This window comes from Gadus chalcogrammus, chromosome 18 (genome assembly GCF_026213295.1).
Source record: "Gadus chalcogrammus isolate NIFS_2021 chromosome 18, NIFS_Gcha_1.0, whole genome shotgun sequence".
Classification (NCBI taxonomy): domain Eukaryota; kingdom Metazoa; phylum Chordata; class Actinopteri; order Gadiformes; family Gadidae; genus Gadus; species Gadus chalcogrammus.
The window spans coordinates 8,499,235-8,511,395 of record NC_079429.1 but is presented as its reverse complement, the minus strand read 5'-3'; the positions used below and the strand labels follow the sequence as shown (position 1 = coordinate 8,511,395).

At 46.6% G+C, this 12,161-nt stretch overlaps 1 protein-coding gene across 1 annotated transcript; it reads left to right on the top strand.

Moving 5' to 3' along the window:
* The first annotated feature begins 413 nt into the window (after nt 1–413).
* On the top strand, nt 414–3,239 carry LOC130371893 (zinc finger protein 503-like). The gene is made up of 2 exons (XM_056577759.1): nt 414–1,033; nt 1,340–3,239. The coding sequence occupies exons 1-2, from the start codon at nt 782–784 to the stop codon at nt 2,744–2,746; spliced, it is 1,659 nt and encodes a 552-aa protein (XP_056433734.1). The 5' UTR covers nt 414–781; the 3' UTR covers nt 2,747–3,239.
* The last annotated feature ends 8,922 nt before the right edge of the window (nt 3,240–12,161 follow it).

Sequence of the window (12,161 nt, the reverse complement as noted above, 5' to 3'; positions counted from 1 at the left end):
AAAATGTGGAACATGCACATTCCACTGGACCATCTGCCGACACGTATCAGTGTATGAATGAAACCCTCAGTATATCAGCTCTCAAGTTGGTATTCGGCCCGCGTGATAGTAGGCCTAATTAATAGTTAATTTAGAATAACTTTATCACTCACGTTAAATTAAACTGGGAGTTATAGCGCAATAGCCTTCACACACCAACATTTACAATGTTATCTGAGCAGCGCGGTGATGTGGCCGTGCGGGCTACTACAGCGGTACAACTACACCAGCGAGACCCGGGCGTTGAAACACGTCTAAACACTAACGCAGTCACATAATAACACACAAAACTATAGCCTGTTTTGAATGGTACCGTACGCCCTTCCGAGGGAGTCACGTCACGATCCAGTGACCCTCCAATCACCTCGGGCTCTCGTTTGATTGGAAGGCGGCAAAGGCTTTCATCTCGGGACTAATTCAGACGCTGCTGCTGAAGGAGGGAGTGTGTGTTTTTTCCTCCCACCGCCACAGTCTACGTATACGAGGGAGCGCGCGAACCTGCTGCTACTCTCAGTGCGTCGTCGAGGAAGGATGCAGCCACACGGACCCAGCTGCGATATGTGCGGATTTTGCTCAGACCCTCGTCGCCACTTATAAAAAGAGGATTTTACAAACGCTTGAAAGTCTTAATTCTTCTCGTATTGAACGGTCTTCTCTGTCGTGATATATTCTACAGTCTGACACGAATCCTTTCTCGAGCCCATCAGATGATTTGTTTACTATTTCCAGTGAGAATTGGGTCATGATCACATCGCCCACGGTCTCTTTCCTGAGAAACAGCACCAATCCAGCTTGGGAGAGCAGCTCGTCTGGGAAGAAAGAAGCGGAGAAGAACAACAAGGTTTTTGTGCATTCGGTTTCTCCCACCGATCCCTCGCGACAGGCGAATCGTCTCCCCATAAAGGTTTTGAAAATGCTCGCGGCACGGGCCGGACACATTTTACACCCGGAATACCTTCAACCTCTGCCGTCCACACCGATCAGTCCCATTGAGGTACGTTGTCCTTTACCATGCATGTGAATTCATATTAATTACTTGCGTGTACTTTTAAAACATGTGTTATCGTTACACAGGCCTCAAAAACTTAAAAAGTAGAGTAGTTAGTTCGGATTACACGCGGAGAAGTTTATGCGCAATGCGTTAAACCCGTGCGTAATACGCACAAAACCACTGCAAACACTCAAACATTCGTATGTGCGCATATGTAGCTATATGGAAACATCTCATCTAAATAGGATGGGACATGTCTTTCTCAGAATCGGTCCACATAATTTAACATACGTGTTTTGTATTTTACAGTTGGATGCCAAGAAAAGTCCGCTGGCTCTCTTGGCTCAGACCTGCTCCCAGATCGGCAAACCCGACCCACCGTCTTCCTCCAAGCTGTCCTCTGTGACAAATGGATCTAGTGACAAGGACACGAAGTCCGGACCTCTGAAAATGAGCGACATTGGAGCCGACGACAAGTCTAGCTTCAAGCCCTACGCCAAAACATCCGACAAGAAGGACTCGTCCGGCGGTCTTGGTGGAGATAAAACCAGTTTCCGGGTGCCTAGCGCCACCTGCCAGCCGTTCACCCCAAGGACAGGCAGCCCCAGCTCCTGCACCTCCGTCTCCCCGCTGCCGTCAGACAGCAAGCCGGGTGAGAAGGAGGACAAGAAGGACTCCGATAGCAATAAAAACAACACGACGGACAACAGCGGCAGCCACAGGATTAACTCCGATGCACACCAGCAGCACCAGGAACACACGTCCGGGTCCAAGACCGTCACGTCAGACTCGATATGCGTGACGTCCTCCTCATCCTCCGTCCTCGGATCTGGCCTTGTCGCGCCCGTGTCCCCCTACAAGCCCGGCCACTCGGTTTTCCCCTTACCCCACGCGGGTATGTCTTACCCCGGAAGTTTAGCAGGTGCATACGCGAGCTACCACCAACCCTTCCTCCCCCACGGAATGAGTTTAGATCACGGCAAGTCCAGCAGCCAGCTTTTAAGTGCCCAGTTCGCTAACTCACTGGGATGCAGTAAAGCTGGAGGCAGCCCCCTGGCCGGAGCCTCACCCCCGGGCCTCATGTCGGCCAGCCTCTGTAGAGACCCCTACTGCCTCAGCTACCACTGCGCGAGCCACTTGACCGCCACGTCCGGCGCCAACTGCTCGCACGACTCGGCCGCGGCCAACGCTTTGAAGTCTGGATACCCGCTCATGTACCCCACGCACCAGCTCCACGGCGTACACCCCTCGACCCCGACCTTTACAGGACACCCTCTGTACCCCTATGGCTTTATGCTGCCGAATGACCCCTTACCCCACGTTTGTAACTGGGTCTCGGCGAATGGACCGTGTGACAAGCGCTTTTCTTCCTCCGAGGAGCTCCTGGGCCACTTGCGGACTCACACGGCCTTTGCCGGCGCGGACAAGTTGATATCAGGATACCCGGGCTCCTCTTCTCTGGCCAACGCTGCCGCCGCCGCCGCCGCCATGGCGTGTCACATGCACATGCCCCCCAACGGGGGCCCCGGGAGCCCGTTGGGTCTCAGAAGTCCGCATCACCACCTCGGACTGAGCAGTCGCTATCACCCCTACTCCAAAAGCCCGCTGCCCACAGGAGGGCCCGTGCCGGTACCCGCCGCCACAGGAGCGTACTATTCCCCCTATGCCCTGTACGGGCAGAGACTCACCACAGCATCGGCGTTGGGATACCAGTAGAGACAGATCACCGTACATTTATAAGAGGAGATTTAGGGCCTGATGAGTTTTATATTGTACATCATGCAGGGCGGGATCCATGTGGGCTTAATGTATTTATTTGCGATAGCTCCAAGCGTGACTAAAAAATAAAATAATTATAATATAACTTTCGAAAGACTCGATCTGCAATTTGTATTTGTTTGTTTTGTATTTTTACCTCCATGTATTTTTTGTTATTGGAGGCCTATTTACTTCAATAACTGGTTGGCCCACTTAACCACTTAACTATATATTTCTGTCTATTTTATTAGACTTATAAATGCAATAATATTTAGCTGTAGGTCACGCAATTGCTCCAGACAACCGCAGTTTATATGCCTCCAGAAAATCAAGCGTAACTCTTTTAAAAGGTCCCGTAGCCTATTTTGACAAATTACTATAAATACTACTTGAATAACTACTTTAATTGCAGGGGATGCTGTTCAGATTCAAGTTCAAAGTTCAGATTGAATAGGGCTATATTAACGTTAACATAAAATGACATTGTGTGTGTGTGTGTGTGTGTGTGTGTGTGTGTGTGTGTGTGTGTGTGTGTGTGTGTGTGTGTGTGTGTGTGTGTGTGTGTGTGTGTGTGTGTGTGTGTGTGTGTGTGTGTGTGTGTGTGTGCGCGTGTGTGTGTGTGTGTTGGGGAGGAGGGGTATTTTACCAAGCAATTTTAAAAAGATGGCCTAAAAATATACTTATAATTAAATACATATCCATCGTCAAATGCGTTTTATTTTTAAATTGACAGTTAGCATCTAAAAAATAGAAATGTGCCGATTTTAGCAATATTGCACATTATATTGCACACAAAAGCAGGACTAAGAACCTTTGACCCATATTATTTTTAAACACCTTGTAACCCCTTTGTAAACATAATTTATATATATATTCATCACATGATCCCAACCTTGCTAATTTAATTTGTTCTTAATTTATTCTTAATTCATTAAGGAAAACAATGCTCACATGTTGCTCAACAACATTGTTTTTCAACACACACATCGTTTTAGTCGTGTGTGTTTGTTGGTTTGAGTGTGTGAGAGTGTTTATAATGTTTCACATTATGGCCTATGGGAGACAGACAAACTGTGTTTGAGAGAACTTTGTGTGTGTGTGTGTGTGTGTGTGTGTGTGTGTGTGTGTGTGTGTGTGTGTGTGTGTGTGTGTAATTAAAACAAAGACAACTTTATGAGCCCTGCCTAAAGTTCCCCTTAAAAATATAGGCCTAGAGGATGTTTAATTTCGATTTCCCTCCCCTCCAAAATGAAAAATCAATCGATTACAATCATTAATGAAGACGAACGTCCAGGCGATGAAGATGGCGGGCGCACTCAACAATGATTTATGATGACATGGTGATCTGGGACCTTTCCACAGCTATTGTGATTGCCGTAATGAAGCACGTGAAGCGCGGACGGAGCATGAAATAAAGCCAGGCTGCCTAGCTGTTTAATCAGCCCCCCCCCCCCCCTCCCCTTTAAAACAAATCAGCTAAATCAAGCTAACAGCGTCATTATCCATTCACAGTAGATCATGCGATTCCCCAGCAATAAAATCCCCATCATTAACGGTCAGATGTCATATTCATCAAGCCCCTATTCTCCTGGGTGTAAAGGAGAGCCTAGTTGCTCAATGAAATATGGTAATAAAAGGAGCCCGTCCTACACATCACCACAGCAGCCAGTCAGCCGTGAAGACTGGAATGGGCTACGTGATGCCTCTCTCGCCGTGATGGAATAAAATAATATAAGATAAAAAATAATAATAAGAGGAAGCCTGGCATTTAACCTTTTTATTCCTCCTTTTTTTCTCCGTGGAGGGAAGAAAAGTACAGAATAATGGTACACCCTGTGATATATTCGCCCATTAAAATTACAAGCTTAACGATGAGTATATAAGGAGTACAATTAAACTTTGAAACGTCAATTTTAGATACCACAGGATCCGAAGTCTTGGACAGAGATGGCTCCATGACAACATACACTCCATACAGGTCATTACGGGGAAGTCTCCTTGGAGGTAGTCAAAAATAGTTAAAAATAATAGCTCCGTTTGTAGCTCGTATGTTCCAGTTCTATAGCTTCAGCCTTAAGGAGCTAGCATGCTAGGTGGTGCAACGTTGATTTGAGCGAAGGCAAGACGAATCTGCTTATTGCATGAACTCTGTCATTGGGCCGGCTGACCCCGCATACTAGCTAACATTCTAGTTGGAGGTGGGCGGGGTTGAGGGGGTTGAGGGGGTTGAGGGGGGTTTACAGCCCATCAATCTCCCAGCAGTGGCAGAGGATCTCTTCCCCACATGTTCAAAAGTGAAATATGGACGGGACGTGAGAGATGACGACGGCTTGCGCTGCTCTGTTCACAAATCGACGGGACCTACCACCTGGTCCGCTTTGAACTTCCAGACGGTGGGAAGATTTCGGGCCTTCTTCCTCTTGGGGAGAGGCGGATAGGCACTGTGGGACGGAACAGATCTCCAGACGTTAAAAAATCGGTGCGTGTACGCGTCACGGCATGCCCATCGCTTACCGACAGCTGCGCGCCGTGTGTTCCGCTGTCCACCAGCCGTTATTGTTTGAGACAGTGCACACCATCCGCACCGAAACCGAGGTCAAACCTGACGTTATGCTCCAAACATTCAGGACGTTTTGAATGTCCCGCCGAGATGTATATAAAGTGATTTAGCAGAGCAGCCGGCGTTGTTAATGGGTTTATGCATTCATGGCAAAATACATCAAAAAGCTTTCGAAAACTCTCCACAGTCGTTATGGATGGTAGTTTGCGAAATGTATTTAACGCAGTTTTGTCAGCTGTATTAACGAACCAATCAAGGGATTCCCGGTGGTTACATAAACGTTCGACGTGTTGAGTAAACCTTCCTCGGTGCTTATGTACTCTGGAAGCGGCCGCCTGATCACTGTTTACAGATTCAAAGAAAAATAGATGACCTTTATGTGCGCTCAATCCAGCGAGAAGTGTGTCTTCCATCATCTGGAGAAAGCCGCTGGTTTATTTTCGTTGGAGAATGGCGCTGTGCTTCTCCAAACAAGCACTGAATTCATCATCACTCCATCACTTCCTGGCCTTGACAAGCAAAGTAAACCCCACAGAAACACAAAAGTTAAAGCTGTTTTTCCAGAGAGACCCACACCACTCATTGTGGGCCATAACAGGGTTCAATAGGTCCAAATTATTTTACTTTTATCGTATGTGCGCGTGTGTATGTCCTTTTATTTTCAAAATGTATGGATGTTTTCTAGAAACGAGAACCTCTAAGATAGAGAGAGCGCAAGGGGTTGTGATTTTTTCCCCTTTAAGAGACTGTCAACGCAGAAAAAAGCCACGGAAAAGAGCAATAGTAAATGAAACAGTGGGCCCTTGTCTGTCATCACTCAGCATGCCCCTATAATTTACACAGCAGTGACAGCGGCCATTTTGAAGTCCGTCAAAAGGAGAAAACTTTTTTGTCTCCAAATGTCTTGCTTAGACGGGAAGGGGGGGGGGGGGGGGGTTGACTACTGGTGGGGGCTGGGTGATTAATGAGTTATGGCCTTATTGTGTGGAGGTGGCTAATTAACTGCAGACTGACTGAAGACACGCTATGAGAACCCCTCTGATAACCCCCCCCCCCCCCCAAACCAAGCCCTTCGCACAGACCTTGGCATGTGGAAGCTCTTACTGACAAATTTGCGAGAAGCAGGACCCAGCGTTGAGTAAGATGAATGGTCTCCTGGAACAGTAAACAGCCTTTAATTTAACAGTATTTAAATGTATGACATGCTGGCATTGTGCGCTCGCCGCTGTTCGTGCTCTCTGGTCGGGGAGCACGGCCAAAGTTTCCCCCCGCTGACGGGTTAAAATTAGGCTCGGCATATTCATGGAGGGAGTTTCTGGGCACCGGGGCTGGCTGACATGTGTTCTTTGCCTCTTTGAGTTTTCAGCAGCCTTCACGCTGAGTTATGCGAGACAAACACGGTTCGTTTCTCAGGTCTCGACGACTTCACACAAGCTAGCTTTGCTAAATAAATCTACAAGGTGCTGATGGAGTTGAAACAGGCTCAAGTTTTTCTGTTTTTCTTTTAGCGAACAGGGAAGGAGAAGTCGGGGTAAAATGCTATATGATGGGCTAAATCGAGCTAGCATGGGAGGCCACTTAAGCTAACCTTATAAGCCAGTTTCTTTTTACAAAACATTTCATTTAATTTGAACAACATTCACCAAATATATACACAACTTCTCATTCTATAATTATATTTGTTAACATATTGCCGTGTTTGCGGTCATGTCGACAGGACACCTTAATCAAGTAACTATCGAGCTAGCGTGCTTCACCCAGCCAAACAGTTTTACTGCCAGATTTTATGGGCTTGACCTATGGGGGAAAATTAGCTGAAGGCACAACTAGGAGCTATTTCTTAGTCCTGAAGAAGAATAGTCACCAGGTCTATGACAAAAAATTCAGCAGTCCCCTAAAAATGCAGAAAAACCACCACCATTTGGCGCTGAGATAATGAAATATGGATAATACCAGCTGGCAGACCATTACAGGTGATGGACATCTCACTTTTCAAGTCATATATAACAGACTTCATTAATATACAGAAGGGCATGCAGGATGGAGACTGCCATCTGGTTAAATCGACAAAGTAATCTACAGCTCGTGATTAGGTCTCAGGAGCAGAATTTCTCTTTAATCTCTTCCCAGCTTAAAAAAAAATATCCATCTGCACCAATGTGGCACATCATTTTTCTTCAGGACGAATTAACTTTTTCCTATTTTTTTTCCCCATGATACAAAATTAGATCGGCAGAAACCAATCAATCCAGTCACGGCCTTGGAAAAGAATTGGGATTTCTTGTTTTTACTGTGAACCCTCGCCCCCTGCATGGCGCCGTCACGTGGCAAACTGAACGGCGGGCTGGCGGCGAATTTGGAAAAGTTATATTTATAACGCAAAAAGCAAATCTACAATATCACGTAGGATTGCTCTATGGATGCCAGTGGCCAGCGGGAGCTCCACCATGGAATAATAAATCCTGGGGAGAACCGAGAAGATTTCATCAATATTATAATTCTAACAACCAGTTAGTTTACCGTGCCAGTTGGACTGGCGGATTCTCACACTGGACATGGGGAAGTGTTGAGTGCTACCGAGGTATTGGAATAATGTTCCAATATCCGAATACAAAGCTAAAGCGGATAATTTGGAGATCCCATGTTGGGCCATTCGGACGACAGTTTACCGTTTCCTCAAATGAATTAAAACGCCGTCAGACTGGTGCATGTCACACACCTTAATGTATATTTTATTTAATCCCTGGGATATCACTGGGATATTCAGACAAAATGTAACCTAACCTTTGACCTTTGGTTTGCAAAAATAGGACAAAAAAATAATTACGATGAAAATAAGAGAAAAACAGACCTAACGAAGAACACCAGAATGTAAAGCACTGACAGTACTAATAGCACTCCTAGCATCTATAGCATAGAAGCGGCTATAGGCTATCCCCGTTTCCCCTCACATGGCGCTCCAAACACAGATACTAATCCCTGGTCTTCTGTTAGTGACACCATAACAGCAACCTACACGACTGACACACAAAGGAAAAAGACACACAGACGAAAGAAATGACTAGATAGTCATCCGGTCTTCAAATTACTGACTCAACAATTGTCACATGTCAGCCGGGTGATAAGAGTGCCCCTGCACACCCCTCCATTACAGAAGCGGCCAAGCTTTCACCGCATGACAAAAGCGAAATGGCTCCATGTTTTGTTTTGTCTTTTCTCTTTCGAAGGAGACCTGTCTGTCAGCCGACTCCAAAGTCATAACAAATCAGCAGCACTCAGCTGAGTCTGAACATACAGGACGTCGGGTGGGGGGGGGGCTGGGGTAGGGGGTAGGGGTTAGGGGGCTGGGAGGCTGGGGGGGGGGGGGGGGGGGTTGGAAGAAGACGGATGACCTGCAGGGGTCTTTGAAGTGCTCTGGCAGTTCAGTTGGCTGCAGCCGCACACTGACAGAGAAATATACACAACAGAGCAACCAATAATGAGAACATTAAACATTCCAGCCACCTGACAGGCGAATAAAAAAAACAAAACTAGCCCGGCCCGCTCGCATCAATCATCTGCCGAGACACAACCTTATTAGTCCCCGGCTGATACTCCCAGTAACCCCGTGGGTCGGGCGTTGCAGTGTGACTCCACTTAAGCACCATGAAGAGTGTGTGGGGGGGGCGGGGGGAATCCAGGCCGCTCACTCCTTAATTCCTTAATTCTGACCGATACAGACATATTAGGCACTGACAACCCCATGAATTGGTTGAACAAATGAAGGACAGAGAACGAGTTGGAAAGCCCCCATACGCACATACACTTTCTGTTTTTAAATAATGCGTCTCTGTGGATCAGGAGAATTGAAGAATGTACACACTGTAGTTCGATCATATTCCGGCCTGTCCAAGTGAATGTACTGGTTAGGAACATGAACATATTTCCCCCCATATGTTTATTAGCCTTCTGCCCTGCAAAAAAAAGGCCCCCATCTGTATTAACGACGGCCCTCAGGCGCTTAGAGGCAACATAAATACAGTGGAGCCAACGCTAATGTAAGGCTATAACTCAAAGTCCTAGATCTACGATAAACATATAGGGTTCTTTTAATGCGCCTCTGATGAAGTTATGAGTCTTACTTCTGTGTCTGTGTAAACATGTGCTAAATGTCATGTTTCCTATTAAAGAAGGCACCATAAATTCTCTGTTAGAAAAGTATAAATAATTTCAATGTTAATTATCGGACTGTCGTACAGTTGACCCGTGATGGCGGCAATTGGCCGCGTTGTCGACACTAAGTTCACTCAGTGGCACCATGACAGATGGACCGTGCAGAATTACATTTCCGTTCTGCCTTCGCACCTGTGGGACAAAAACAAAGGCCTTTGACAGATGGTCCAACCTAAAGAGAAAAATATATAGCATCTATATATATAAGCGTATACTATACACAATCTAGGGAAGCGGCTTAAGCTAGCTCTCAGCTATGCTAGCAACTGTTTGTAAAAGGAAAAACAATAACACAGAAAAAAAAAGCAAAACCCCCCCAGAGTACCTGAGCCTGGTCTGCATAGTTCCCAAGCCCTGAGGATGATGAATGGTTTTCCTAACCCTCTGGGACTCAAGGCCTAAATGAGGACAGAGCTAATTGCCGTGCGAAATACTTTGGCATGAATAGCAAAAGAAAATGCAGGCAAGCTGTGGCCAAAAAAAGGCCCCAGTTGCTGCGCAGCAGCACTCTTAGCCAGGTTTTGCTTACAAGAGTTCACTTGGCGTCCATAAATCATTCACCTCTTACAGCTGAAACTGCCCTTAGTCATCAGCATCCAATAGACTGAGTGACAGATTCCATCCTGACTGCATTAGCCCCCCCCACCAGTTCAAACGAGGCTCCTTTCCTTAACTCTCCTACCATCTCCAACCTCACAGGAAATGAAAACCAGATGGCTTGAGATTGCTGCGTGTAGCATGAAGTCAAGCTTGCATGGAAGAAAGAGACACGAAGGAAGAAAGGAAGAAAAAAAATGATCTCAGCATATACATTGTTGAGCGATATGACGGGTCAATATGGCAATATGAGGTACCCTGGGTATACGATACGCTTCAAACTCAGAGCTCAACTAAGGCTTAGCCCCGGGCTATAATACATTACTCATTTTAAACTGTCAAAAACTGAAACGGCATTTGTAGTGTTTGTTACACCCACACAGGTGCCAAGTGTCTATTTTCGGTTTGCTATAATAATAGTCCCTTGTCCAAAATATGATTGTACTCTGTTCCAACTAAAAAGAAAAAAGCTAAATCAAGAAGGCCAACGTTTCCTAAAGTTCTTTAGGGTGCTAGTGCGGTACCAGGATATGAATAGTAAGTAAGTGTACACTTCAGTAAGTGTACCACTTCAGTAAGTGTACCACTTACTGAAGTTTTGCTAGAATTTAGTTTGCCAATTGTTATAGAATGTCAATGCGGGTATATGAGGTAGCGGGCCACTCTACTAACCAACTAACCCACCAGGGCTCCCAAGAACTTACCATGAACCATCCATCAGACTAAACAACATAGGCTCTGCGAAAAGCTGCCACTCGCCCCTCCAGCGTTGACTATTTGCCTTTTGTTTTATGAGTAAAGGCTGGTGTTGACGCATTTTAATTCAATTGCAACAACTGGAACGAAATCTGTTCCTGATTTCGGTTTCTCCTTTGGCTCCAGCTGCAGCCGGCACTGTTCTCACAGCTAATATATTAACTGGTAAACGGTTCAACAGATGTGGAAGCGTGTCAGTGGGGAGCCCAGCGCCTATACGCTGGAGGACCGGGGCCGGGTTCTTCAGAGCTTTCAATATTTACTGGACCAGATCAGAGGCCAACAACACAATCTCCCCGCAACAAATCATGTTTTACATACGGGCATAACTCAAAGCATGCTCCGTCGCCCGAACCAAAGACCTCTTGCGTCACCCTGTGAGTTGTAGAGATCATAGGACCTTCCTATTTCATCCCATACGTACTATACCAAAGGGGAGAGAACATGAGACTATCTCTTTTCTTAGGAATTTTTCGTAGGGAAAGAAGAAGCGTCGCCTAGGAGATGTTGCATGTGTTTGTGTTTGTGTGCGTGTGGTGTGTGCATGCGGATGGGCCTTTGTCTGTGCACGCATACTTGCGTTTGTGTGTGTGTGTGTGTGTGTGCATGCGTGTGTGCGTATGTGTGTGCATCCATGTGTATATGTCTGTGTTCAGGCAGATGTTTGTGTGTGTGTTTGTGTGTGCATGCATGTGTGCGTTAATACCGTGTGTGTGCCTGTGTGTGTGTGTTACTGCTTCTGTGTGCGTGTTCCTGCCTGTGTGTGTGTGTGTGTGTGTGTGTGTGTGTGTGTGTGTGTGTGTGTGTGTGTGTTTGCGCGTTTATGCCTTTGTGTGTGTGTGCATTCGTCCATGTGTGTGTTTGTGTGTGTGTTTGTGTTCCTGGTTGTGTGTGCGTGTTCCTGCCTGTGTGTGTGTGTGTGTGTGTGTGTGCATTCGTCCATGTGTGTGTGATCCTGTTCCTGCTTGTGTGTGTGTGTGTTCCTGTGTGTGTGTGTGTGTGTGTGTGTCCTGCAGTCCCTGGTGGTGGTGATCAAAGGCTGGTGCCGAGGGCCCCGTTGTCAGGGGAGGACGTGGATGACATCTCCCATTCACAGCGTGCCTGCTCCTCACGTCTCACGTGCGCTCTGTCATCGCGCCGCACAACAAAGAGAGACGGCCTCTGAGTTATCGTCCGTCACACAGCCGCCTATCAGGACGAGACAATGCGCTGCCAACGCCGGAGAGACTGTTTGCAACACAACTTGAC

Coding starts and splice junctions, on each gene's coding strand:
- LOC130371893 (XM_056577759.1), top strand. CDS start 782: ATGATCACATCGCCCACGGTCTCTTTCCTGAGAAACAGCACCAATCCA. Junction 1,034..1,339: donor CACCGATCAGTCCCATTGAG/GTACGTTGTCCT, acceptor TGTATTTTACAG/TTGGATGCCAAGAAAAGTCC.